Consider the following 27,071-nt stretch of genomic DNA (forward strand, 5'->3'; position numbering starts at 1 on the left):
GGAGGCGGCATAACGAAGGCCTAATTCTTCCTAATAAGCTCTTGGTTATCATAACGGGGATCAGAGTAGTACTAAAGGCTTAGATACTTACATCCAAGTCCGAGTTTATTACATTGAGGGGATCTCAGATGCAGAACTTACCTAGAAAGTGCATATTATAGAATCTTCGTGAGCTACCTTTTTGAAGGCTTGGGGTAAACGCGTTCTTCAAGAATGCAAGAGAGAGATAGATAGATAGTAGTAACATAAGCGTCATTCTCCCTCTTTAGCTCCTTACACTTGGCCGACATTGCTTCTATAAACACGAGCAGTGTAGATACAATCAACCCCAAGAATGCGATAGTACCAACAATGACCTGGCTAGAGATGAGTAGTTTCACCGCAATTATTCGTAGGTCCAGATGCTCAAATGCAGTAGGATTGAAAAGGAAAGTTAGAAAAAAAAAACAACATACATACAACAGTGAGGATTCGCTGGTGGTCACCCACCCAACTACTAACTCACCGGCGTGTGGCTTAAGTACGGCTGAGCGGACGGGAAGCCCTGTTTTCCACACCCTATGGTCGTATGTAAAAGCAATTACTTGTGGTCAAAGTTTATTCATAGACTGCATGTAATTTCGAAATTATTATCACGAATCAGTGACAGATGGCGTCTCTTGTCTACCAACCATAAAGTCACGATACTAAGTCTGACAACATAAAGTAAATCACCATGTCCATTACAGAGGAAGTGCTCGAGACCACAATTCTCGGTCGCGCGATCAACGAGGCGTCCGACAAGACAATCCGCGCGATCCTCAAATCTGTGTGCGCAAAAAGCGACGAGGCCCGCAGAGAAGCAGAGAGTCAACTGTTAGTGATGCCTACCGATGCCAAGGAGGGACCTCTCGGTAAAAAGAGCCCGGTACCACGCTACGCCTTTTGTGTTGGATGCGCGAAAGAATTCGATGTCATGGCCAATACGAAGACGAGCTGCCGTTATCATCCAGGTACGACTGTGCAGAATAAGCGATGGTGGTCCAGTATGCACAGTGAGCTAATCAATAATAGAACGAAGTGAGCCTACTGGCGAAGATCTTTACATTGACAACTATGAGGAATTTGATGTGGACACCGATGACATGCGTGAGGAGTTCCCAGAGTGCTTTACTTTCCAGTATTGTGATGGAAATCTCGAAGATAACCCCGATGGGTGTGTAATTGACTTCCATAAAGAGCAATATACAGGCACCAAGTCGTCAAAACGCGCGAGAGCCTTTTGAGTTAGGTTCCCCCGTCTGCTCTGAATCACATTTTCCTCCAAACCTCATCCATGGATCATTCTCAAATGTACTTGGGACAAATCTCAGCCATTTGAAACTCTCCTACGGAGTACATCTACCATTGTTATGAAAATCGCTTCGAAGATTAATTATGTGTAATAGTAATCTATAAATTAATATACTGAGGATTTAGTTTCTACCTAACCATATAAGTTGAACTATATTAAGAATGCCGAAATTTTTATAATCGCCGACCGAGGATACTTAATCTTTAACTAATATCACCCTGAATTTGTTAAGTTATTCAGGATGTATTTCCTTAATATATTTTGATACAAAATAGATTGGTTCCATTTTCCTTCAATTCTACAGGTCGAAATGTCGGCTTTCCAATCATTTGTCGTATTTTTCTATCTGCACTTCTTTTTACGTTAAACCTTGACCGTTCTTGATATTATAATTGTTCTGGGTCTTCTATTTAATGAAGATGAGTCTAACGAATTTATTTTAATGAAGAGAAGCTATCACATGGTATAACCTTGGAAGTCTATGGCGGTATCGTACGTAAAAGTTGAAATGCCAAGTCGGATTTACCCGATGCGCGCGTATATACGCAAAGCCCCAGGTGGGTTCAATGCGAGCCTATGGGTCTTATGCCTTATGGATTGTAGGTATGGTTTATTATATATTGCATGTAGGCTAAGTGGAGTGTTGCAAATAATATTTGTGGTGACTGCCCAGGTGGAAAATATGTTATAGAAGCCTATTTGTATAGCTGTACTTTTGTTTTCATTGTAGGTCTACGCAGATACAGATACCTGGAGATTGACTCGTGACAGATTGCATAGTCAACGAATTATATATATATAATTGTACATTCACGTCATCTAGACGGGGGTCCGCTCCTGGAGTGAGAAGTGATGTCAAACTCGCGAGTACAGTAGATCTGACTGCCGAGAGGGACCTCTGCCTTGTGATCACGTTCAAACTTTGCGTCGGATTTTTGGGTGGTGAGGTCGTCAACATCGGTGCCGCGCTCGTTACCCTTGCCCCAAACCTCCAGTGGAATAGTATCCACGCGATCCAGATCATCCACGGTGCCACTTGTAGACCGGTTTATCGCCTCTTGGCTAGAGTTCCTGGCATTTTCATTTTCAGTGGGTGTAGTACCCTTTGTCGAGCTACAGAAAGCTTTTCGAGAGAGGTGAAAAGGGCGGGTTAAAGAAAAGGATGCACGGGACTGTGAGCCAGCGGTCTTCGAGTAGAGATTGCTTTCCTTATTTTCTGTACCCCGAGATGGCCGTCCACGGCTACTACTGTATTGGAAGGCCTTCATACCGAACACCCTCCGGAGTAGCGGCCACCAGCACATCATGTTGGCAACGTAGACAGCAGTGCTGGACTCACGTATGTACCAAATCTGGTACACGGTTGTCATAGGGGAGGCGAAGTTGAAGTATTTGTTCAGAATGGCGGCAATGATCGTGAAAAGACCTAGGCTCATCACGCATAGTAGCAGCAACTTCCGACGTTGTGGAAGTTTCGCCTTGACGATAAGCGGTATGGGAATGGCAAACATGAAGGCATCCGATGTGAGGTTGAAAACCGCCTGTGTGATGGAATAGTGTTGGTACGTGGCGCATTGCAAATTCGACACTGGCAACGCCCAATATTGCGAAAAAGGTCGGCAGTACACGGCGTAGTAGGTGATCTCAATCACGGCGAAACCAAGCGCCACATAAACGGCGGTAATCTTGACGTAAAGGTTCGAGCGCAGATTCTTAGTGATGCGCCAGTAGAGTATCAATAGGCAGACTTTCACCCCCCAGGTTACAAAAAGCATGCACTGTTCAAGCCCAATGACAATTTTGCTTCCAAGGATGCGCTCACGAACTTGTTGGGGGTCGGAGAGCACCGCGTCGTACTCGCTCGGATCCATCAGATTTGTCGCATATTTTGCCGAAATTTGAATTAATACCATCAAGCTCGTATAAAATATCTATTGGAATCGCATCGAGTCAGTGGAAGGTCGCAAATCGGGATGATCAGCTGTCATACAAACGTTGCTGTCATCACATAATCGTCCCCTAGAATGTGCGATTAGGCTGGTAAGTTACGTCTTGTCAAGTGAAGGGAAGCAATTCTGCGCACATGATATCCTTTGGGCTGACATATTTGCTGTGAGCCGGGAGGCCCTATTTACAAAGTCAGTGCCTCTGTATTTCATCAATATCTAGGCGCAGTCAGTCACACATACATTCGACCAATGTAGAGTACCGCTCCAATACTCCAGAAGACCGCAGCTTCCACCAACAGCTGGTGGGGCGTGGGCGATACGTTTCCCATTCTGGCAGGAAAATGGGCGCCCTCTTCGGTAATCAAATCCGCCTTACAAGGTTGTGAAAGTAAATATCGAACCTTCCATTGGAGGTTCTGGGAACATGAGAGTTAAAGATATTATTCAGGGCCCCCCAAGAATGGAATTCGGATCGGAAAAACCGAAGAAGTTTCGCCCCCGAATGATGGATTGGCTGAGCTAAAAAAGTTACTTGCAGGGGGCGATGCTAAAATTTCATGCGATCCATCGATGGTTGTGTGCGAGCTATGGGGCCCGATCCGGGAAAAGTTCCCCCCCGAGAGGTCTGACAACGCGGTTGTTGAAGATGACTACAGTAGGAATGAGACAAATCAAATGGCTTTGAGAAGAGCAGTCATACCCTTTGGATTAAACATCAAAGCACATTCATCTTGAACCCAAAGAGAAAATGTAGAATATAATTTAACTGTATATAGTACCTTGTCGCCATGTTTGACCATGTTTTGCCATCTTTGGTACAGATTGACTTGGCGGGCCGTGGGTGGGGCGGAGGGCCCCACATGAGGGGTAGTCGGAGTACATTGGAGCTCCGGACGCGATCTCGAACCTTTTTGTCTCTCTTTAGTAACATTCGAATCACGCTAGATCGTGGGGCCATTTTTCCCTCCAGGGTGAAGCAGTGTATTCCTACAATATATTGTTGCAGGGATCATGCATTAATCAGAAAATTAGGAAGATACCTTAAAGTGCCACAGGCTCCCCCGGCTAGAGATCTCGATCAACATTGTACAGTCCAATATTATTAGACTTGAAGGGCGAGCCCTCCCCGCCGCCAAGTCGTCCTTGAAAGTTAATATATTGGCCGGTCGCCACAGTGGGGTCTCATTTCTATTGAATTGGCCCCCTGAGCCGAGACCAGCTGGAATACAATATATTTAATACGGAGCTGAACTGTTTAGAGGCTTCGGAATTCATCGCACCATCACGTTGTGCTTTACGTATCCACCTTTCCTCGACGAATGGGGATGCTTTTGCAAAAAATTCTCTGCGAAATTATGGGACTGGGAGAATTTTCTCAAACCTTCATTCGGATGGAGGATAACTATTCCGGACATGCCCAAAGAAGACAATTCGAAGAACTTTCGACGCTTGTTCAACCTAGTGGGTGATTGTGTTCTGCTGGCTCTCTTTTCCTTCTCTCTCTCTCTTTCTCCTATATCTGAAACCGATCTTGGCCGCCCTTGTTTTTCTCCTGGTTGACCTCATTCAATATCGTTTGACGAATAACAAAATGGTGGTCGCTGAGAAGCAAACCGCGCAGGTGGGCGAAACCCAGCTGGGAAACAGCACCGAGATAGACACGGTGCGCCTGGAGGCTGCTCTGGGTCACAAACAGGAATTGTCGCGGAATTTCGGGCTTTGGAGTGTGACAAGCTTGGGAATTGTGATTGCCAAGTCAGTGATTTGAGCTTTATCTGCCCGAGATGTGAACTGACTTGAATATGTAATAGTTCCTGGGCCGCAACAGGTGGCACAATTGTGACGGCTCTCATGAACGGAGGCCCTATGGCCCTTCTCTATGGCTTGATCCTCGTCAGCATCTTCTATTCGGCAATTTCGGCCTCCCTGGCCGAATTAGCATCCTCCATGCCCTCCGCAGGCGGTGTATACTACTGGTCCACGGTACTGAGTGGGAAGCATGGCCGCGTCGCCGGATTCTTCACGGGTTATCTCAATGCCTGCGCCTGGCTCCTGTCAGCCTCGTCGATGAGTTCTATGCTAGGCAATGAAGCGGTGGCCATGTATTTGCTGCGGCACTCCGACGTCACCTGGAACTCCTGGCAGGTGTTTATTGTGTTCCAGATTGTCAACTGGAGCTGCTGTGCAATCGTATGTCTAGGGAACAAATTTATCCCTATGATCAATCGAATCGCACTGATCCTGTCAATGGCCGGACTCTTTGCAACTATAGTGGTTCTCGCGGCTATGCCAAAGACACATGCACCTTCTTCGCAGGTATGGACGCAATACTATAACATGACTGGCGGCTGGTCCGATGGCGTGTGCTTTATGACAGGGCTGCTTAATGCTGCCTTCGCCGTGGGAGTTCCTGATTGTATCAGTCATTTGTCTGAAGAGGGTATGTTGAACGTGTGGAATGCCGCGCATCCCATCCCAAGTATCGAATGAAGACAACGGATCCTAACCATTGCTGTCATTTTAGTTCCTAAGCCGCAGGTCAAGGTTCCTCAGGGAATTATGATACAGATGTTGACGGCATTCTCGACCTCCTTCATTTATCTGATCGCTCTGTTCTATTCGATCCAGGACCTCGATGCCGTTTTCAACACTAATGTGGGATACTTCCCTACTGCTGAAATTTACCGACAAGCTACGGGAACCACTACTGGTGCTATTGGACTCATTGCGGTGCTATTTTTGGCTACCTTCCCAACCCTGATTGGCACGTTCGTCACTGGAGGACGAATGTGGTGGAGCTTGGCCCGCGACAATGCTACACCTTTCTCAAACTACTTTGCCCAGGTGCACCCTACATTAAATTGTCCTGTCCGTGCCACCGTCGCCATGAGTGCAATGGTTACGATCATCGGCTGCATTTACATCGGCAGCACAACAGCTTTCCAAGCCCTCATCTCGTCCTTTATTGTGCTTAGCACTCTATCTTACTTTGGGGCCATCCTCCCCCATGTGTTGACTGGCCGTCGGAACATAGTTCCCGGACCCTTCTATATGGGTAAAAGCCTAGGAATGGTGGTGAATATCCTATCGTTGGTGTACATTCTCGTCACCGTGACATTCTTCTGTTTCCCATTCGTAATGCCGGCCACCGTTCAGAACATGAATTATACCAGTGTCATAACGGTCGGTTTGATGGCATTGACTGCATTGTGGTGGTTCGTCCGCGGAAGGTCCGAGTACCGAGGCCCGCATTATAATTTCGAGACTGCCCAGAAATTGGTGTCTGGAGTGGCAGCCAAGGAGGGCGGTGGCTCTGCAGTTGCGTCCATGGAGGAGTCCACGGCAACCGATCTTGATGAGCACGGACGGGTGGAATGAATGCCCGCTGCTCCTGCCATGAGCATGAGAAAAATTAGAGATTGAAGTTTTTACGTTTTGTACCTTATCACTCCCTGTATACCTGTCTAAATTTGACGTCATAATAAATACTGAATCCATTGTGCTGAGAGATCTGCTGATCCATCCTGAAGGCTCGCATCCTCATATTATCTTTGCTCGGGGCTTGAGAAGTTCAACAATATACTGCTTCGAGCGAACGAAAAACTCACCTATTCTGTTTGCATGTATTGTACTGGTTGCGCTGAGCGTGCTGTACTCACGCCAAGAACAGAGATTTAGCGCTCAGTCTTCACTTCCGTCTGACTGGCTTCGGGCTTCGCAAGGCGTCGGGAGCGTCGCGTCTATTACACGAGTCTGGATTCAACATTCGAGGTCCGAGTCACTGCTCTTGGGGAAAGAGAAATCATTTCCCTGTAGGGCTATGAAACCAAACTTCTTGTTCGCAGAGCTCTTATCAGATTTGGATCTCATTTCGATAGATCTGAATGAAGCCGCTGCATACGAGCCTTGCAGTGGGCTACCTCGGCTGGTCATATGGATACTATATGCGGAGAAGAACTAACAAAAGTTTTCCGGCTATTGTGCCTGAAATTTTCGTTGAGCTCCTAGAAGCTCAAGATCCACGCACCTTAGCCATTACAGCATACTTCTTTGGTTTAGCTGCAATTCTGGAGGAAATATGGTGTATACGAGGTGTTTCTCTAAGAGAAATACTTGGCATTATGACCCTTGTACCTAAAGAATGGAAGTAGGCGATGGTATGGCCGCTTCTACAGATCAGCAGTGATTTTGAGACTCATGGATAAAGCAATCAAGCGACTAATAAGCTTAAGACAGCTTTAGAGCCGCAACCTTCAATTCTTCTCCTAGGTGGAGATCGGTAACTGTCCTCCAGGGCTCATCGATATTGTATAAGGATTCATATGGAGCCTGGCTGCCCGTTCACCCATATACAGAGCTGTTTCTCTATAGCGCTCCATTCGATATCAATATTCTAGACCCTTGGTCTCATTACGCTGATACAGTCATCCACAGATACCACAGTCATAGACGGCACTCGGGAGAGTAACTTTAGTACTGCACTCCAAAAACAAAATGGAGATTTGTGAAGAGAGTCGCTGTGTTGAAACTCAAGCTTAGGACCCCGTTCCCTTAGCCGCACGGACCTTCGTAGTTAGTTCTTCTCTTGTGTATCACACTTATGTGACATCAGGCCTTGGGATCATAATCACCTCTGTACAGTGACTTGGTTTCGGGATTAAGAGTTTGTTCGGAGTTCTAAAACGGGATTTCAAGGAGGCGCCTAAACGGTGTTTTTTTCTTCTCTTTCTAATTCAAATGAAGTCTTTTTTTACACTTCACATGTCACCGTTACACTATCCCAAACTGGCAATTGATCTTATCTCTCTTATTATGTTCACTATGTTCTTGGACTATCCACTCACTCACTAATATCCGGGGGGGGGGGGGGGGTCCACGTAGTGGATGCCTCGGGCTCCCGGGCCTTTGCAATTTTAGTTAGTGGGGTTTCGGGAGATCTGTCTCTCTCCTTCTACCCTCCCTCTCTCATAATACGCACGTCTTGCCTGTATTGCTTCGTTCCTCGTTACAAAAACTCCACATTTCTGCTTCGTCCGTTTCCATAATCTCAAGAAGACTGAATGCAGGGTTTTCTCATCAAAGTGGAGCCACTCCCGCAAAGCCGCAATCGCAATGACGTATGTGTGAATGATGTCATTGCCTATTTTTTTTACTCCTGAAGGCACTTCTTGGAAATCATCTTCCTCTCCAACATAATCAACACAATGACTTCAAACGAGCAGATCCGTGCGCAGTCATATTTTAATCTGTCAAAAGAGCGCGAATTCTACAGGTAGGTATTGTCATGATTGCTGGTGTTCCTACTGACTAACCAAGTTATCTCCCGCACGACCACTCCGCATATCCCTTCGCTCCATTCGATGATGCCAGCCAGAATAATTTTGTTGCGCGACCATCACAAGACCATGCCTTAACCTCCTTCGCGCAATTGGGTGCTATGAGACTAGGTGGCCAACGGGCAATGATCTCGCTCTTCGATCGCACCCATCAATATATTCTAGCAGAGGGTACTGGATCACCTGATCTAGATGGCCACGACAACTTATGGTTAGGATGCTGTGTCTTGCCTAAGGAGAATGGTGTCTGTAAGGATGTTTCGATGCTCCCACTGTCACAGCCTCCTGATGATCCTGCAATTGTTGGAGGCAGCGCCCTCGTGATACCAAATATGAAGGAGAGTGAGCATATTGAAATCTCTAATCTGGCAAATGGTCTTTCTCAGGCACAATTCTATGCTGGGGTGCCGATTGTTAGTCCTAGGGGAATCACAATCGGGGCATACTGCATCTTCGACACTCAACCTCGGCAGTCCGGGCTCGACGAAGCATCGATTAGGTTCATGAAAAGGATGGCCGCGACCACCATGGACTATTTGGATATGATGCAATCGAAAAACCAACATACTAAAGCCAAGAAAATGATTTTTGGTTTGGGGAGCTTTGTGGAGGGTAAGACTACGCTCCGCGATTCATGGCTTGAGGCGAACGAGCAAGATGCTACAACGGGTCGCTCTGGTGAGACTGTAGAGGGGCAGTTGAATAAACAACAGCAAGACTTACAAGAAGCACAAAATCACCCTCCACCTCGAAAACTTCCTGATCGCCCCACTGGGACCGGGAAAGGTCATTCGCCACGCCTTCATTTTTCGCACGATGTCGTGAAGAGTCACGATTCGGATGCCACAGCTCCTGACTCAGCAACCACACCTTCTGGCAGCAATCAACCAGATCTGGAGACGAACGAACAGAAGAAGACGGGCTCAAATCAGCCAGAGAAGGTAACATTCCGAAGCTCTGTTTCGAGCGACAACATTCCGGATGAAAGCGTTCCAGTCGCTTTGCAGAAAATATTCTCTCGCGCGGCGAACCTGATTCGAGAGTCCATTGAGGTGGAAGGCGTTGCATTTCTCGATGCCAGAATTGAATCTTTTGGCGGGCTTGTTGGAGATGAGCATGGTAAAGCGCGTGAAGCGTGGGCACGTGATAAGACAGCAAGCAGTGAAGACAGCACCGATTCAGGAGACTGCGAGTCGCCGGCAACTCCTTCTACTACGAGTTCTGAAGAAGACGCCACCACCTGCCGGACCTTAGGTTCTTCAACTTCCAAATCCTCAACTATTGATGACGATTCAAGATCTGGTCTAAAGTCAGGTCATGAATATGCAATTCGGGGGTCTGTGTTGAAGGCGATCCTGAATAGATACCCCAATGGGAAAATCTTCAATTACAACGAGAGTGGATCATTGTCCGATGATAGCGGCAGTGGCACTACCTCCAGGATCTCAGCAAAGACATCGAGATCCAAAGCCAAAAAGAAACGGCGGGAGCCAAACCACAAACAGGATGCTAATGATCTGATCAGAGTGATTGAGGGCGCCCGGAGCATTATTTTCTTACCTCTGTGGGATTCTCACAAATCGAGATGGATCTCTGGTGTCCTTGTCTGGACTAACTCCCCCGAACGTGTCTTTCAACCTAAGAACGAACTCGCGTACCTTCGTGCCTTTGGCAACAGCGTCATGGCCGAGGTTCACCGACTGGATGTGGAGATGGCGGAAAAAGCTAAGACAAACCTGGTCAGCAGCATCTCACATGAACTGAGAAGCCCTCTACATGGCATTCTCGGAACTTCTGATATTTTGGGCGACACAGCCATGAATGCACTTCAACAAGGAATGGTCCATACCATCGAGTCTTGTGGACGTACTCTCCTTGATACCATGAATAACCTGCTCGACTTCACTTACATTGATAAGTTCAAGGACAACCATCAACAAACACATGGAAATGGCCGCCATGAAAAGCAATTCGAAGATCCAGGTCAGCACAATCAGCCGGGCAGCAGCGAGAATAGCCGTGATGCCGTCCAGCTGGATGCTGTCCTTGAGGAGGTCATTGAGAGCGTCTTTGCTGGTCATAGCTTCTACCATCAACATCGCGCACAATCTCGGCACGTGAACAAGAGGGGTCTGTCGAAAACAGCTGTCCTTCCATCAAAACAAGTAACGGTCATTTTTGACATCCATGAAGCCGCAGAATGGAACTTTTTCACACAGGCTGGTTGTTGGCGCCGCATTTTGATGAACGTCTTCGGCAATGCACTGAAGTATACTACTTCAGGTTTCATATATGTGGGGCTGAAGGCCACTAAAGTACCTCGTCAAGGAAAACACCACTCCGCTGGGTCTCGAAATCCCGATAGCGAATATATGGTCACCTTGACTGTCAAAGACACTGGCCAGGGAATCGATGTTGATTACCTGCGAAATGGCTTATTCACACCTTTTTCCCAAGAAGATACCTTGGCCCCTGGAAGCGGACTGGGACTGAGCATTGTTCGCCAAGCGCTTGGCTCTCTCCACGGTTCTATCGAAGTCAGTTCTGAGAAGAATCGGGGAACCGAGATATCAATTGAAGTTCCTATGACTCATGTCACAATGACAGATACATCTGATGCATCTTCACCGAGTGCAGCATACAGTTTTATAAGGAACCAAGCCCAAAACAAAACTATCGGTCTGGTTGGGTTTGGCTCATCGCTTGCATCCGAGCAAGATGCCACTCTCTACAGTTCCTTGGAGCGGATGTGCCACGAATGGCTCCATCTAACGGTCAAGAAGGTGTCTCTTCAAGGCGACATCACTCCCTGTGACTTCTACCTGATGGTACATACCGACCCTGATAGTCCCGACGCGGAAGGCAACCAGCTGCTCAACCTTGACCAGACGAGTAAGTTATCACCGCTGGTTGTTATCTGCCAGTCACCCGAGACCGCGCACAAAATGTTCGCGCGTACCATGAGCCGAAGCCGAGAATCTGTTGTTGAGTTCATCAGCCAGCCCTGTGGACCTCGCAAATTCGCCAAGACTCTGGAGTTGTGTATTCGTCGACTAGATGGCCAAGGAGCAAATAATGCTAAAGAGACTCGATGGGTTGAACTGCCAGAATCCTCTCATCTACCGCTTGATATTGGACCAAGAAACGCACCCGACAATAGAATGAAAATCAGCAAACGACCTATGGCAGATACCGAAGTGAGCCAGGATAGCGACAAATTCGACAACCCCCCTAATGGGCGAATCCACAAGGGGCCCTCTGTTACGCAGCGAGTCTCATCTTCGGGGACCACTTCAGAAACGAACTCAGGCAGCTGTCCTCGGTCAGTATTACTGGTTGAAGATAACCATGTCAACCTGAATATACTCGTTGCCTACGTGAAGAAAGAAGGTTGGAACTGCACAACAGCAACGAATGGGCTGGAGGCCGTACGGAAGTTCCAAGCTCATCCTGGGAAATTTGCAATGGTCATCCTAGGTACGCTAATATCTCTTTATAATTCCAACTCCACATCTAATAAGATCAGATCTCTCGATGCCCGTCATGAATGGCTTTGAAGCCAGTCAAAGAATTCGACAGTTTGAAAGGGAAAATTCTGACCTAATTACTTCATCTAAGCCGTCCTGGTACCCGGTAACCATTGCGGCATTGACAGGGTTGGACAGTGAAGATGCTCAGAAAGAGGCGTTTGCATCTGGAATCGATACATTCCTCACAAAACCTGTTAGTCGGCAGAATATACGGTCCCTGTTCGAAAAGTTTAGTGTATGATATAGCGCCGAGGGACGCTACATGAGATTTAGTGAATAAGGAAATCGCCTAGATATACTCATACCCAGGTGCATAGCGCTCAGGAGTCAATGATGACTAAATACCCACTTTGTGTCTGAATTTGGCCTAGCAGAAAAACAAAAATACACGAATTACTATTACAGCCCCTTGATAAGCAAAATCGCTATGTAGTTAACTACACTTGCTCAGTCTGCCTGAGGCAGCTCCAATTCTTTCCCAAATTCAACCATGAAACATGCTAGTCTGTTTTAGACTAAGCAAATTTCAGGTTATTGAAATGTATTGTAATATTTAGTCACATGATGGGCTAATATGAAAGTTATTGGTAGTGACACCATTTTCGGGACGTACTGTATCAAAACTTGAAATTATAAACTCGCACTGCTTACACTAGTCTCTCAACTTGTGTTTGAGTCGCGATGGCCAACCTTAAGTCAGATGCCACTTGCATCCGCGGCGAATTGACCAAATACAGTGAATAGATATGGGGCTTCTTTATCTACCGTATCTCCTACTACAACGACGATGCATGGTGGGAGAGATTTCTCGAGCGGATGGAGGAGTTCGCACAAAGAACCCTACTTAATTCCCGTACCCACAACAGTAACGGGGATAGACAAGCGCTCTACGACCAACTTAAATGATATATTCACTGACCCCTCGCTAGAGGGCTGCCTAAAGGAGGAGATCTAGCGGTAAGAGTTCTAATGCCGATAGGTATTCTATTTCAGAATACAAGGAGACTCTAGAACTGAGTTTCTTAAATAGACGCCATCGGGAGCTTATAAAGTCTCTTTACGGAGATTATTATGCTACCCTAGCCCAACATAGATTCCCTATTTTCGTGGACATTAAGGCATTAGACTCTGCCCTATAAGGAAAACCACTAGCTGAATAGAGGAGCTCTGACAGTCGGCAGTTAATGGCTCATGTGATCGTGCTTAACATGCAATGGTTTGACCTACGGGACGCTCCTCATCAGGAGGATCTAGGGTCCGAAGTTGGGTGGATGAAGGTTTTGGCAGCTAAGGTTTATCCTAGATTATATTCAATTCTCCAGAGTGGGCTGTGGATGCAAGTGGTCTATTATGAGCCTCCTATAATTTCTCGTTTGCCCTGAATTCGCCGGGCTGTGTTCTTTAGTCGCATAGCAAGAGCATCAATTCCAAAGTAACCTAACTCCTTCAGAATAGAGAATCGTGCACATAATTTTGGTTATCTTGGAATTTCGTTTGGTTTTTGAGTAATTTCTAGTCTTGTGCTGAAACCGAGGCGCTCTTCTCAAGAATTCGGAGGGTTATTTGGAGAGAATTCGCGACTTATCTAAATGACCCAGGAGCTGTCGTCTCCAGACTCCAGCGATCACTTCTAGATCACTACATATGTAGAGTATCAAGGAAAACTGATACCAGTGAATCTTGATAACAATATCTTCTTATAAGATGTTAATTATTTAACATTCCAGACGAGCTATAATATTGGAGATGGATCTAAAATTGATTTTGAGGAAAGTCCACTAGTTATAGGTAACCTCTTGCCATACAGAATAAAAAACCAATTTAGAAATAGGCGAAAAATAGCTTTTGGCGCGAGTCTAGAATCTAGGGGTTCTAGAACTTCGAAAATGACTGGTCTCTACAGATATTTTTTGCATAAATGTGCGCCTTATCGAATTCCAAATAAAATTCCGAAAAACACTCGAATTCGGTTATTTCGATTATCATTACTGCATGAGGCGAATTGGCTGCGCTTCTCTTTATTTATGTGGCAAGGGACCAAATGGTCAGGACCGACGGCGTTCGAATTGTTATGCGATCAGCAACGATTTGGACAGTCTACGGGTGGTTTCCGACATGAATTCCGAGAGGACCGTTCTGCTGGGAATAATGATCCCAGTCTGCCCCGCTCAGAGGACGTGGTCGCGGTCAGAGGTTAGTCTTAGTAGGAGAAACGGTATTAATTTGCATTTTGCCTGCAGCCTTTGGATCTCGAAGCTCAGCGATTAATGTGATATAATAGACAAAATCGATACTATACAGTCCGTAGCGATCTTTCCGAAACAATGGGCCCCCCAAAATACAGATTACATACAGCAGCTACCCGTAGTACTACAGCCTCCCTTGTCCGCTTCTATTAATGATCCATGCATGATAATCAGTATTGATTGGTCTATAAATGGCCCTGTGGATCATTAAACAGCCCCTGGCTAATCAGCCCACAGCGATCAATACGCTAGCAATTACCCCAACCCCTTGGGTCTACTGACTAACCATGACACCCATGAAAGACTTTGTACAATATTGTATACACCACCGTAATATAAATTCCGAGAATATGGTACTGCGACCTAAAATTGCTCAAAGGATCACTACCCGGCTGACGGCGCAATAATCATTTCATACTGCTGGTCCCGGCAATCTGGGACGCTAACCACTGTTTTGAAGCCAGAGGGGTCATAAGACTCCCCTCGGTGTGTTTAATCGTGAGATTTTGAAGTTTTTATTCTGTTTTCCTTTCAACTTTTTGACGTTATCCCAACTTCAATGTTCTCCGGCCTTACATATTAACAGAATTGGGCATGTATCACGATACCCCGGTCTTGGCCCCTATCGAGCCCGATGTTAGTGGTTCCTTAATTCGAAATATTTTGGGCTCTTGAAATAACTAACCTTTTCAGTCTAATTCTGATAATGAATCCTTGCACCTTGGATCGTAAGTGTAAATGAGTATGTGCTATGTAAATCACGTTGATCTTGACAGCCTTGGCGACGCCAGTCACACAACAAGCCTCACATCGAACGCACGGAACTACCAGTAAGTTCTCTCGAAGGATTGAATACAACTGTTGCTGATAATTCCAGATATGAGGTTTGTTGAGATATTATCTGCTCGAGTTATGCTGACTGTATACAGAACGGTCGCAGGTACCACTCATATCATGAAGGAGAATACATCCTAGTACGTGATCATCTCAAATTCTCTTTCCCACTCCAATCTAACGTATGAATAGCCAAATGATGAAAGAGAACAAGATCGCCTTGACCTGGTTGGTTATCATTTTACCGACTCGTCTTGCTAAAAGATTAACCAACGACAGACCCACCAAATCTATTCAATGCTATTGAAGGGAGAATTAATTCGAGCGCCCGTCAGGCACCCACAGAGAGTACTAGACATTGGGACAGGAACAGGTATATGGGCAATTGACTATGCAGAGCAAGTTCTGAATTACGATTTCTTCCAGATTTACCGCTAACAGTCGATACAGTGCAAACCCTGGATCGGAAGTTATTGGTATGTATACCAATCGAAGATGTTACCGCCCAATCAAATCATGGACTAATAGAATCAGGAATTGATCTAAGCCCTATTCAGCCATCATGGTACGAGCCATCGACGCTAAATCGGTTGCTTAATTGCTTATTTAATACCCCTTTCTATCTAGGGTACCACCAAACTGTCGGTTCGAAATTGACGATTTTGAACAACAATGGTCATACAGCCAGCCATTCGACTTTATCCACGGGCGCGAGCTTGAAGGCTCTGTTCGTGACCACGACCGGCTTTTTGAACAGGCATTTCAAAATTTGAAGCCCAATGGGTGGTTTGAAATGGCAACATTTGAACCAAATACATATTCAGACGACGAGACTCATCTTAAGGCAGCGAACTTTCTTGAAGCTATCAATAAAATACACGAATCTTCAAAATTATTCGGAAAAGCCATGACATCCTCACCGACCTGGAAAGGTCGCATGGAAAAGGCCGGGTTTGCTAACGTCAGAGAGGACATTTACAAGGTGCGTGGTGTTCTCTGAGTTTGATGACGAAACATGCAGCCTTACTGTTGTATAGTTGCCCCAAAGTCCGTGGCCGAAAGATCCAAAGTTAAAAGAGCTCGGACGATACAATCAACTCAACGTGCTCGAGGGTATCCCTGCTTACACATATGCCTTATTCACAAGAATGCTGGGTTGGTCGCGGGCGGAGATTGAAGTGCTGACAGCAGGACTGCGGAAAGAGCTGCGAAATACAACCCTTCATTTGTACACGAAAGTGCGGATTGTGTATGGCCAGAAACCCGAGTGATCCTTGGACACTGATCACATATTTGTAGAATTATACCCCGCGAATCAGATTTCTTTTCTTTCCAGCGATTCGGTGGATTTGACACCAATCTTAGACTTGTAAGACTCGATCGTCACAAATTACTTCGTCAGATTGCCCCGTGTTTTACTCAAGTAGGGCGGAGAACTTTTCCTTTAGCAAGCGAATTTGCAAGTTCCTTTCTCGTCTCCCAAAAAAAGGTATTCAGATTGTGTTGATTGGAGCTCCTTCTGTCCATAAAGTGGTGATCTGAATCGCAATAACCGAAAATATCTCACCGTGGGATATTCCCCTTTCGGGCTACATGCTTCGATACCAGGATTGAAGCAAGGGCTAGAGTGGACCAATCATCTTTCGCAATGGATTTTTGGAGAATATACCAGACGCAGCCAGCTCACTAGCAGGTCGCAGTATTTAGCTCTATAAGGAGAATGAGCGATCAGGTGAGATCTATTTCCTCAATCAGCTTTCACAGCGTCCACTCGACAGAATTGGAGAAGAGTCTGCTGCTGGGAAAGTTTCCCCCCACAAAACTGTTAGACCCATTCCACACTGCGTGAAATAGGGAATTAACAAACGAGGGCGTAAAAAAATCCCCAAATATTGGAGGAAAATTTTTTCTTTTGTGAAGCTCAATGGCCCCTGAGGGGGAAAACCCCCCTCGTGCGGAGTAAGAACGCGGAAATGACTCGGCGGTGATATCTCGGCTAACGTTCGGTTCAAATTTTTTAAATATCTCTATCTCCGAGCCATCTCCTATAATATAGATATAAACCTGCCGACTCGCTGCATAGATACTAATATGAAAAAGTTATCCAACCAACCTAATAATATACCATAATGTCTGGCTTCGTCGATTCACAAGTTTCTTCTCCCAATATGAGCACTTCAAGCTCTTCTTCTATCAAAGACCTCAACACTGCCCCAGAACCATCGCATTCTACACCTTTGTTGCGCATCAAGAACCACTGGCAAAGCATAAAGAAGGAATGGGGCCCCCTTATGGCCGCCAAAGAACATCTATACGACGAGTACACTTTCCCACCAGGCCGATATGCTGGCCAGGGGCTACAAAAATAGTTGAGTTATGGTAAGTGCTAATGACTCAATGTCCATGACCATTATCTAACATTTTCCAAGAGAATCCCAGTGATTATCACTGTCGAAACATAGACTGGACGGTGGTCAATGATACACCACTCACGGCTACACACTCTTCCCAGTCGCTCGATTCTCATTTGTCAAACGTACAACAAACTCATCACGAATTTCGCCTCTTTTCCAACCCAAGGGGTTTCCTTTTTTTACGATCTAAACGAATACTTTCGAGACACGACAACAGAAGCCAAAGCGATTACTCTTCTGTAACATGACGTTGCATATAATTTTTGAGTCACACATTTCTGGGGGAATTTTCGGGACTGTCTAGGATGTTCGGTGCATTTTCCGCCATTAAACATTTTCAGCCAAAGAAATATATCATCATTTCTTCCTAGGCTACTTCATGCCAACTTTATAGTATACTACCTAGGTACCTCTCATCTTGCACGTGAGATCTGAATTTTATACATCATTCTACCAGCCGTTCCCTTCAAATCCACGTTATAAAGCCCACAGCACCTTAGCTTTGTGGCATTTCATCTCCAGCACCATGTTTGTCACCGATCGGCATGTCAGAGTGTGGGTCTAGAATCTTTTGGTAAATTAATAGAAAGCGATCTTGCTTGTCCCCACCCAACGACACCACCAATCGGAACTTTCCACGCGACCCGGCGGGCCGCGGGCTTCGCCGCAGTTGATGATGGACTATCTGATACAAGCATTATATTACAAGAAAGAGCCATAATTTAATTAGTGCTACATCTCAACACAGGGAAATCGAGCGGAATGAAAACCGAGTCTATAGTAATTGTCGTGTGAGTCAGTCTAGTTTCGGTCTTGGCTCAGAGTATTGATCATCATTTTTTTCCAGTGCTGGAGCAATTGGGCTGAATGTAGCACTGGTTCTCACTGAAAAGGGCTATGACTGACAAGCAACCATCATTTCAGAGCGCATGCCGAGAGACACTTCGACAAACTACACTTCATCATGGTTAGTGAAACCATTCTTTCAACAGATATTGCCGCTATTCTTAGTGGAAACTTTTGGGCTTAGAGTCATAACTTCACCATTTATTGAAATTGGAAAGTCTTAAGCTAAGAGTGACGGACAGCTGGCACGGGATGATACCGGGCGCGCGGGGGGGGGGGGGGGGTTTCGCGAAGGTTGGCGGATTCTTTGAAACATGATATGGACATATCCCTGTCTGCTAATCATAATTACAAAAGTAGCATAGGCTTATAATGCGATATACTGTTCCCTCGCTAAATATGCTCTGGTCAGCACGAAGGCGGGCGCATTCTGGCGGTTGGTATCTGCATATGACCCAGACTAGCGTGTGATTTGGCTGACTATCGGTAGCCCCATCTGTAACAATTGGTTCGCATTGGGCTCGGGATGCCTTGTTGGTCCGGGGAACTTGCTCCGGTAGACATAGCCCTAATAAGCTTCAGATGTATGGTAGGTCTTTTGCCTGTTCATGAAGAAGAGGGCCGAGAGTGTAGCCAAGTGGCTGCTATTCATATCTTTGTTCGACTCATGGCATCGATAAACTCTTTTTTGTCTGCCATTTAGGCCTTCACTTCCTGTGAGTCGGTGAAATGTCGTCTTTTATTTACCGAATTTCTATTAACCGAGAATCCAGAAATGTGGTTTAGCTGAGGCGATGATATAATTTTTATACGTTTACCTTATTGACACGATTGCCATTAAATTTAGGTACTTTTATTGCGCACAACAAACGACGTGACATTTAGCGTTTTCTTTTTCTTTCCCCAAATTGCATTGGACTTAACTAACACCCAGATGATTGGTGTGTATTCCGGTCTAGGTCCTTCCAGTGAAGGTGGCGCTCGTGTTTCTATGGAGATTATAAAAGTGGATGTAGCAGGCCGCGGGGGAGTTGTTGTCCATAGTGATGGCGCCGGTGAGACAGGGTTCTAGGCTGGATATGGAATGGCAGTTGAGACAGTTCAGCACTGTAATACGAGACCCCCAAGCTTTGGATACATACGCACGTCTTTAGATTTAGGTTGTTGGGGGCATATGATAAAGATCACTGAGCCATGTGAATGTAAGGTAGATAAGTCATATTTCATAAATCGTGCGACATCGTTATCATAGTTTGCGTGACAAGGCAGTATCGGATTGTGATCAACAGTCCTTCAGTTCACATCATGGGCTTTTAATTCGTAGCTTGGGGGAGGAGTTCCCTCATAAACAGAAGATAGATCATCATCATGTTGTGTTACAACAATCTTTGGAATAATCATAGGCGATCCAACTTGATCTCTCACCATCGGAGATTGACCAGGAAGTTCAACCACAGATACTACTCTGGTTGTAAGTGCGAGTTCCGAAATACCAAGCCCAGCGATAAATTCTTCATCCTTGGGCCCAACACTGCTGGCCTGTAATTCCGTTTGGAGTGACTCGAGGTGACTAAAAACTGTCTTGACTCTGCTGTGCGACAGAATCATGCGAGACTCTTTCTTCAGTGCACGCTGATAGTCACGACGAGTCCATTTCTTTCGATTTGAAAAGTCGATCTGCGTCCCATTATATTGGTTGGCCCAGAATGGTGCCATAAATGTAGACAAATCGCTGGCATCATGATCGGCCTCGACAATAGTCGAGTTGATCCAATCTAGTTCGATCTCTCCCAGAATCTGCTTCTTCTCATCTCGAAGTTTTTGGGTTGCCTCTATCAGTGATCTAACAGTAACACTGGATTCGTGGAATGCTCTTATCTGCACGATAGGCGATAGCGAAGGTCCGATGAGTGATGTTGGCTTGATAGCTCTTGAAGATGGAGACGAATCTGTTTGCGAGGGACCTGTTGACTCCGAGTAGAATCGCGATGTCGACGAACGAGGCGACTGGGCGGAGTCCGGGGATGATGGTGGCGAGCCATTGTCTTGCATTTGCGTCGGTCGCGTTGGGCCGTCTCTGTCCGGGGTTTGAATGCGAATCACTTGGTGTATATGGTCTGCCGATTCATTCCACTTGGAAACCGACCGATCTAACATCCCTTTCGCCGATTGTTGACACCGATCTTTGGAGTTGAACCATGTGTCGGTGGACTTATGCCAAATCTCCATTGTCGATTGTTGGCAGCGATTTCTTGACTTGTACCATGCAAGTGTTGATCGATCCACAAGATTCCTTTTTGATCGTTGCCATATTCCTATCGAATGTTGGTGTTGGCTTTTGGGTAGGTTGACGAGATCGGTGGACCCCATTTTGAAACAAAATCAATGTCAATCGCGAAAGAAGAAGGGGTACAAAGACGTTGATTATCAGATTTGTTCCTGCAATTGAGAAACAAGAAGTTTTTGAAGAAGCTTAAGGTGGTTTGATTTGGGAATAATGTGAGGCAAAGTCAGGGTATATATAAGTCACATTATTGAGGTCTTGTTAGGCTTCTGGTAATTGGAACTGATATTCCACAGGGCTTAGCCATCGATCTTAGCATTTTGTCCCAATCAATTGACAGAACATCGCCAACGAATGTTGGAAGGCTGTGTGCTGACAGGCCCCAACTTTCTTTTACCGGATATCATTGGTCGGTTCACGGAGTTTAGGTTGGCTAAATTTGGCTGTGGGGGGCAGTGGGGGCGAAACTGCCTTTGTATCGGGGCTTTGCCATGCTGCGCAATCGGGTGTCTAATTTGCTATAGTTATTGTACAACCAACAAGTCAGTATACTAATTCGTGACCATGACTCGAGTGATTTGACTCGAGTTATTGAGCGTATTTGGCGACCACTTGGTGTTTGGTTCAGCGCTTGCGTACCTCATATCGATCAAAGTCAAGTTAAATCACATTTGAATTAAGCATCTATTGGAATGTTGATTGCGGCTCAATTTGAGTATGAAAATTTAAGCATGGAATGGAGTTTAGATCTGAACTATGCCTATTAGCTTAATCTTGGTGGGTAGCTGGTAATCCAAGTCAAATTACTCGGTGACCCTGCGCCCCCGTCTCAGCCCACGAGGAAGCGAATCCCTGCAGGTGTTGATGCGTAAACGAACAAGTCCTCACGAGCAAAAGAGGGGTAGGGTTATTACACGTGATTTCTCGGCAATGATTGTTGTTTTTCGAAAGTATCGTCATTTCCCCGGACTATTTTATTATGGCCGTGTGCGATTGATGGAAATTTTCAACTAAGACCTTGGCTAGGAAAATAACTTCAATTAGTCCAAAACAAGGACAACTCCGGTGGGATAATCCCGGAGTAACCATAAATTTTCTCGAATTGAATTACCATTAAAGAGAACAATATTATGTATAAAAGGAGCTAGAAGGCTACTGGCAACATAGAGTAACAGCTAGCTCTGGCATTTCTTCGAGCACAAAATGAGAATCTCAAGTCTGCTAGCGTTGGCTACGGCTGCAAGTGCAGTCTCGGTGCCGCGCTCCAAGCAATCATCTCCTACCTCACTCTCTAATGTGACTGTCTTCACTCCACCTTCCAATTACAATATCCCGCGCACACTCTACCCGAGAAACGAACAGCTTCCGAATGGGGATCTTTTGGCCACTTGGGAGAATTATTCCCCGGAGCCACCGTTAGTCTACTTCCCTATCTACCGCTCCAAGGACCATGGGAAATCTTGGAAGGAGATCTCTAGAGTCCAGGATACCGCCAATGGATATGGCCTGCGTTACCAGCCATTCCTTTACTATCTGCCGGAGCGCGTCGGTTCATTCAAGAAGGGAACCCTGTTGCTGGCAGGTAGTAGCATTCCGACTGATCTTTCTTCCACAAACATCGATTTATACGCATCGTCGGATGACGGCGTGACCTGGAAGTTCGTCAGCCATATCGCCGCTGGAGGGAGAGCAGAGCCAATCAACGGACTCACTCCTGTGTGGGAGCCATTCTTGCTTGCTCAGTACGTTCTTCATTGATGGAGGTTTGACTCATTTACTAATACCTAGACAGCAACGGCAAGCTTATTTGCTACTACTCCGATCAGCGAGACAATGCCACATACGGACAGACGATGGTCCACCAGACCTCATCCGACCTAAAGAAGTGGGGAGCTGTCATCGAAGATGTCGCTTATCCCACATACACCGACCGACCTGGAATGCCCGTCGTGACCAAGGTAAGCACCCAACCTCGGAAACCAATTTTGAGCTCCTTATCAAATCCCAGTATTGACACTCCCAGCTCCCGAACGGCAAATACTTCTACATTTATGAATACGGCTCTTTCTTCGGCACTTCAAGCTACTCATTCCCTCTCTACTATCGGATTACATCTGATCCCGAGAATGTTGCTGCGGCCCCTCATCAACGCCTGGTTGTCTCCAGCGGTACACAGCCAACCTCCTCGCCGTACGTTGTATGGACGCCGTATGGTGGCAAGAATGGCACTATCATTGCAAGCTCCGGAACACAGAGTACTTTGTTCATCAACAAGGCTCTTGGAGAAGGTGAATGGACAGAGATCGCATCTCCCGAAGAACATGGATATACGCGGTCTCTGAGGGTACTGTCCGAGGGTGGTGGTCGCTATCTGGTTGTGAACTCTGCAGGTGTTTTGTCGGGGACAAACAACCGGGTGTCAGTGAGTGTGATGGATTTAAAAAAGGTATTGTAATCTCCTAGATTGTATATACAGTGATATTTCACACCGGCTCGCACGCCATAGAACATATTCGAATAGTTGCAATGGTAGTTTCACACAATAGAGGCAGTGTAAATCCGAATTGAGGCTTTATCCACAGTGTTTGTCCAACCGGGGTAGCGCGCTAGCGGAATAATTGAAATGACATCGCCAGCCTGGAGGGCCTCAAACCAGGGCACGTTTTGGTCACGCTTAAAAACGACCTGATGATGTTTTGTTTGCCTTTGCGCATGCACGTTGGTCGCTAGGCGAAAACTCTCGTCTTCTGGGATTTCCTCTCTTCCCTCTGGCCTTTCGATCCCAAGCTCAAACCACGTCCAGGAGTTTCTGTAAGTTCCACTGTCCTCTGGGAAACTACTCCATCCCTGATCGTGGCTCCAAATATCGATTCTGATCTCTTCCAATCGCCCCCCTTGAATGGGTGCAGATCTCACATAGGGAGTCCGATCGCGATAGCTGTCGTTTCCATAGCTTATTCTGTCTTCTCGATAGTCTGCGGATCGCAGCCAGTATTGTGCATATTCAAATATCTCCAGAACAAGTTCAGATGGAAGAACTTGACGCAGCGTGTTGAACACGTCGACGGCGTCTTTTGAGTTTCTTGGATAGTAACATTCGTCTTGAGAGCGAGATGAAACCCCATCTCTGACTGAGTTCACATCGTGAGATATTGTGGACGCTGAGGATCCCATTTGGAATTGGTGAGGTGGTGAGGCTGAGTTCCCCTCAGCTGAATTTAGTTAGACCGCGGATTGCGCGCTTGGTATTTGGTGTTTTTAGACTTGCGTCAAAGAGAATCTTTAACGAGGCAGACAGGGAAGCAGATAAAGCAAGAAAACAGAGATGTTGATGACGCTTGAAGAAGAAGAAAGAAATAGTTTTCTTCACAAAAACAAGTATTTAAGTAACTAGTTGATCCCTACATGGTTTATGGCCTGAACCTCGAGGCATCGACGGCCGCCTAATCTTTTCCAATGATCTAATCGATAAGCCCACGGGGGTAAGACCTCCAGAGTACCTTAATAGAAAATATATATGTATTGCAATAATAAGAGAGATTACAAAACAAAAAATTATGAAGCAACAATGCATTTTGACGCGTTGTAGCCATTGCCTCTCTGAAATCAAACTAAAAATGAAGATCCGCAAGATAACGTCACGAAGGAAACTCATTGATATTATTGTTGGTCTCTCGATACTCGATTCTCAATTCGACAGTCATTCCGCAAGCCGGTACATAGTATTTCAAAATTTCAGCAGCAGCAGATCTCAAGCGTAAAGGAAACTCTGTAGTAATTAGTATGGTGGAGGGGAGTTCATGTTGGGCGCGTAGTTGACTTGTGGTTGATATTCATTAGGCATTTGCGATTGATAGTATCCCGGTGGAGATTGTAATTGATTGAATTGGGCTTGACTTGTGTGGGTGTGTTCGTTGGCTGGCATTTCAAATGACTTGTGTTGGTAACAGCCGTTAGGGAGATCACTGAGATTGGGCCTATAGTTTGTTTGGGGCCTAAGGTCACAAGGAGGCTGGGACTGGCTGGTACGTTGTTTCTTCTTGTCCTCATAATTGTTTACTGCTCTGGTCGTAGAAGTGTTGTCAGTATGAAAGTTTGAATGAAAGTGTTTGCTGTGGTCGAGGAACACACTCACTTTTCTGCTGCCTTGATAAGACCAAAAGTGCCAGCCAAAGTAATACCAGTTTTAATGAGACCCATATTGTGTATGATAATCGCTATTAGGTCAACAGCAATGATTTGTTTGAGTTATAAGGCTTCGCTAGAGAGGATAGAAGAAGAGTTGCTGATGAATGACTAGAACAAGCAGGAATTGATGAACTTTTATAGTTCGAAACCTCAGCCATGGATCGTCATTGAAAAGCTTAATTCCATTATGTCTACCTAGGTACTATTTATATACTATATATTGAGTATCAAATCCTCCCAAAATGTCCTAACCTCATACATCCCTCACCAGGCTACACTAAGCATAAATACCCAACCTTGGAAATATGTGGAGATAAATTCAGCAGTAAACCAATCAGATTCCACCAGACTGCGCCTCAGCAACACACTTTACCCAAAACAACATACCGTCCCGAGCCCGAACGCGAGCTCTGTGGGGGCCGAATCATTTCAACTTCCCTACCCGATACCGAGATTATTCCTTGTACATTGGCTTAGATCTTCGTGATGCCTCCTCGTTTGACCCACCGAAAGTCAACCACCGGATGTCTCCGATGCAAAGCGCGAAAAGTGAAGGTGAGATCTAATACTGTCCATCAAGCATCCCAATCTGACCCCTCACAGTGCGACGAACAACGACCATCATGCAACCATTGTACCCGACACGCAGTGGTATGTGAATGGCCATCCTTGAAACTCCAGATGTACAATCCGCAAAAGTCCACACCAAAAGCATTGGTCAGGCGATCGGCTCAGCCGAGCGTCAAGCCCAGTCTGCCATCCCCAGAGTTGGGGTCGATGCGCATCATGGAGATGCGGCTGATACATCACTGGGTGACGGAGACATGCGCCACGATGAGCTCCGCCCAGGTGCCGGCAATAGGCAAAATGTGGGGTGTATCAGTACCACAAATGGCTTTCGAATACGAGCCACTTCTGCACACTCTGTTAGCGCTCGGGGCAGCCCACCGTGCAAGACTATTGCCGCAAGAAGCAAGCTCAATGCGCCCGATCTATCATGGGTACATAGATTCTGCGATCCGGCAACATCGTCCCGTGACTGCAAATGTGGACAGTACCACCACCGACGCAGTTTGCATGAACACTGTCCTTATTTCATTATACACTCTCTTTCTCCGGTCGGAGCCATCAACTCTGCCTTATGATCCACCAGTCATGTGGCTTACCTTAGCTTATGGTATTCGCACGGTCTTGCAGAGTGTCTACCATCGGCTGGTTGCGAACAACTCCCCATTGTGCCCTTTGCTGTTCGCCCAACCTCATGTTTGGAATAGCGCCGATCGCACACTGCGTATTTATCTTGGACCGATGAAGCCGTTACAATTTCTTCTTCATCCCCAAGGAGATGATTGCCACGACAAGGAGACACTCGATGTATACGAAGAGGTGGCTGCATATCTAGAGAGATTCTATATCGCCGTTCAAAAAGGCGAACCCGCCCATGTGCTTCGCAGATTGTTCAGCGGATTTCCTCCAGTGGTGCCAGAGGCGTATATTAGGTTTGTGGCCGAAAGAAGGCCTCGCGCCCTCGTGATGCTGGCTTATTGTTTCGCACTTATCAAAGGAAATGAGGATATTTGGTGGCTTCGTGGTATCCCAGAGCGAGAGGTACAGGGCCTCAACAGCATTATTCCCCCCGAGTGGAGATGGATGATGATCTGGCCATTACATGTTGTATCTACGGGCTCGGCACAAGGACAAGAGGTATCGATATCAACGGCAAGCCCTTTTTTGTCGCACGTACCTACACCGTGATTATGACTGTTTGCGATTAGAAATACAAACCTTTCCATAGACCTGGACGAAGAGAGCAAAGTGTGAACCCATATACTACTAGCCTTATTTAGGTTAGTAAGACAACCTCATTCATAGAACTCAGGTTTATTTTTTTCTTGAGGAATACAAGGAGGATATTTCGCTCTGTATGCGAACCGATATAGGACGTGTTTATAACGCAGCGTACCAAAATTCGCCCATGCAGCTATGTCCGCGATAGACGAAAAACACCCGGCGCACGGTGCAGGAATCGTCTAAGGGCAGTATCCAATACCAGCACTGCTCCCAACCGAGTGTGTCCCCTAGTTGTCCCCTAATGCACTTCACGGTCGTAA

At 46.1% G+C, this 27,071-nt stretch overlaps 11 protein-coding genes across 11 annotated transcripts; 7 read left to right on the forward strand and 4 right to left on the reverse strand.

Annotated features, from left to right (window-relative positions):
* Positions 1–715: 715 nt before the first annotated feature.
* Positions 716–1,265, forward strand: N7529_011581 (uncharacterized protein; the record flags this gene model as incomplete). The annotated part of the gene is made up of 2 exons (XM_057247107.1): positions 716–992; positions 1,054–1,265. The coding sequence occupies 2 exons, from the start codon at positions 716–718 to the stop codon at positions 1,263–1,265; spliced, it is 489 nt and encodes a 162-aa protein (XP_057092456.1).
* Positions 1,266–2,148: 883 nt separating this feature from the next.
* On the reverse strand, positions 2,149–3,611 carry N7529_011582 (uncharacterized protein; the record flags this gene model as incomplete). The annotated part of the gene is made up of 4 exons (XM_057247108.1): positions 2,149–3,264; positions 3,324–3,352; positions 3,417–3,460; positions 3,517–3,611. 4 exons carry the CDS (start codon positions 3,609–3,611, stop codon positions 2,149–2,151), a joined length of 1,284 nt encoding a protein of 427 aa, XP_057092457.1.
* Positions 3,612–4,873: 1,262 nt separating this feature from the next.
* On the forward strand, positions 4,874–6,660 carry N7529_011583 (Amino acid/polyamine transporter I; the record flags this gene model as incomplete). The annotated part of the gene is made up of 3 exons (XM_057247109.1): positions 4,874–5,037; positions 5,094–5,722; positions 5,807–6,660. The coding sequence occupies 3 exons, from the start codon at positions 4,874–4,876 to the stop codon at positions 6,658–6,660; spliced, it is 1,647 nt and encodes a 548-aa protein (XP_057092458.1).
* Positions 6,661–8,486: 1,826 nt separating this feature from the next.
* Positions 8,487–12,389, forward strand: N7529_011584 (hybrid sensor histidine kinase/response regulator; the record flags this gene model as incomplete). Its single annotated transcript, XM_057247110.1, has 3 exons — positions 8,487–8,554; positions 8,599–12,095; positions 12,145–12,389. 3 exons carry the CDS (start codon positions 8,487–8,489, stop codon positions 12,387–12,389), a joined length of 3,810 nt encoding a protein of 1,269 aa, XP_057092459.1.
* Positions 12,390–14,982: 2,593 nt separating this feature from the next.
* Positions 14,983–16,499, forward strand: N7529_011585 (class I SAM-dependent methyltransferase; the record flags this gene model as incomplete). The annotated part of the gene is made up of 10 exons (XM_057247111.1): positions 14,983–15,030; positions 15,088–15,122; positions 15,171–15,224; positions 15,272–15,278; positions 15,324–15,368; positions 15,421–15,456; positions 15,508–15,601; positions 15,679–15,793; positions 15,856–16,210; positions 16,266–16,499. The coding sequence occupies 10 exons, from the start codon at positions 14,983–14,985 to the stop codon at positions 16,497–16,499; spliced, it is 1,023 nt and encodes a 340-aa protein (XP_057092460.1).
* An 858-nt stretch (positions 16,500–17,357) lies between these two features.
* Positions 17,358–17,597, forward strand: N7529_011586 (uncharacterized protein; the record flags this gene model as incomplete). The annotated part of the gene is made up of 1 exon (XM_057247112.1): positions 17,358–17,597. The coding sequence occupies one exon, from the start codon at positions 17,358–17,360 to the stop codon at positions 17,595–17,597; it is 240 nt and encodes a 79-aa protein (XP_057092461.1).
* Positions 17,598–19,781: 2,184 nt separating this feature from the next.
* On the reverse strand, positions 19,782–20,717 carry N7529_011587 (uncharacterized protein; the record flags this gene model as incomplete). Its single annotated transcript, XM_057247113.1, has 1 exon — positions 19,782–20,717. The coding sequence occupies one exon, from the start codon at positions 20,715–20,717 to the stop codon at positions 19,782–19,784; it is 936 nt and encodes a 311-aa protein (XP_057092462.1).
* Positions 20,718–21,975: 1,258 nt separating this feature from the next.
* On the forward strand, positions 21,976–23,227 carry N7529_011588 (sialidase family protein; the record flags this gene model as incomplete). Its single annotated transcript, XM_057247114.1, has 3 exons — positions 21,976–22,514; positions 22,565–22,730; positions 22,796–23,227. The coding sequence occupies 3 exons, from the start codon at positions 21,976–21,978 to the stop codon at positions 23,225–23,227; spliced, it is 1,137 nt and encodes a 378-aa protein (XP_057092463.1).
* An 80-nt stretch (positions 23,228–23,307) lies between these two features.
* Positions 23,308–23,946, reverse strand: N7529_011589 (uncharacterized protein; the record flags this gene model as incomplete). Its single annotated transcript, XM_057247115.1, has 1 exon — positions 23,308–23,946. One exon carries the CDS (start codon positions 23,944–23,946, stop codon positions 23,308–23,310), a length of 639 nt encoding a protein of 212 aa, XP_057092464.1.
* Positions 23,947–24,550: 604 nt separating this feature from the next.
* On the reverse strand, positions 24,551–24,972 carry N7529_011590 (uncharacterized protein; the record flags this gene model as incomplete). Its single annotated transcript, XM_057247116.1, has 2 exons — positions 24,551–24,836; positions 24,908–24,972. The coding sequence occupies 2 exons, from the start codon at positions 24,970–24,972 to the stop codon at positions 24,551–24,553; spliced, it is 351 nt and encodes a 116-aa protein (XP_057092465.1).
* A 669-nt stretch (positions 24,973–25,641) lies between these two features.
* On the forward strand, positions 25,642–26,715 carry N7529_011591 (uncharacterized protein; the record flags this gene model as incomplete). The annotated part of the gene is made up of 1 exon (XM_057247117.1): positions 25,642–26,715. One exon carries the CDS (start codon positions 25,642–25,644, stop codon positions 26,713–26,715), a length of 1,074 nt encoding a protein of 357 aa, XP_057092466.1.
* Positions 26,716–27,071: the final 356 nt, after the last annotated feature.

Source organism: Penicillium soppii (genome assembly GCF_028829465.1).
Source record: "Penicillium soppii strain IBT 18220 chromosome Unknown utg000010l, whole genome shotgun sequence".
Classification (NCBI taxonomy): domain Eukaryota; kingdom Fungi; phylum Ascomycota; class Eurotiomycetes; order Eurotiales; family Aspergillaceae; genus Penicillium; species Penicillium soppii.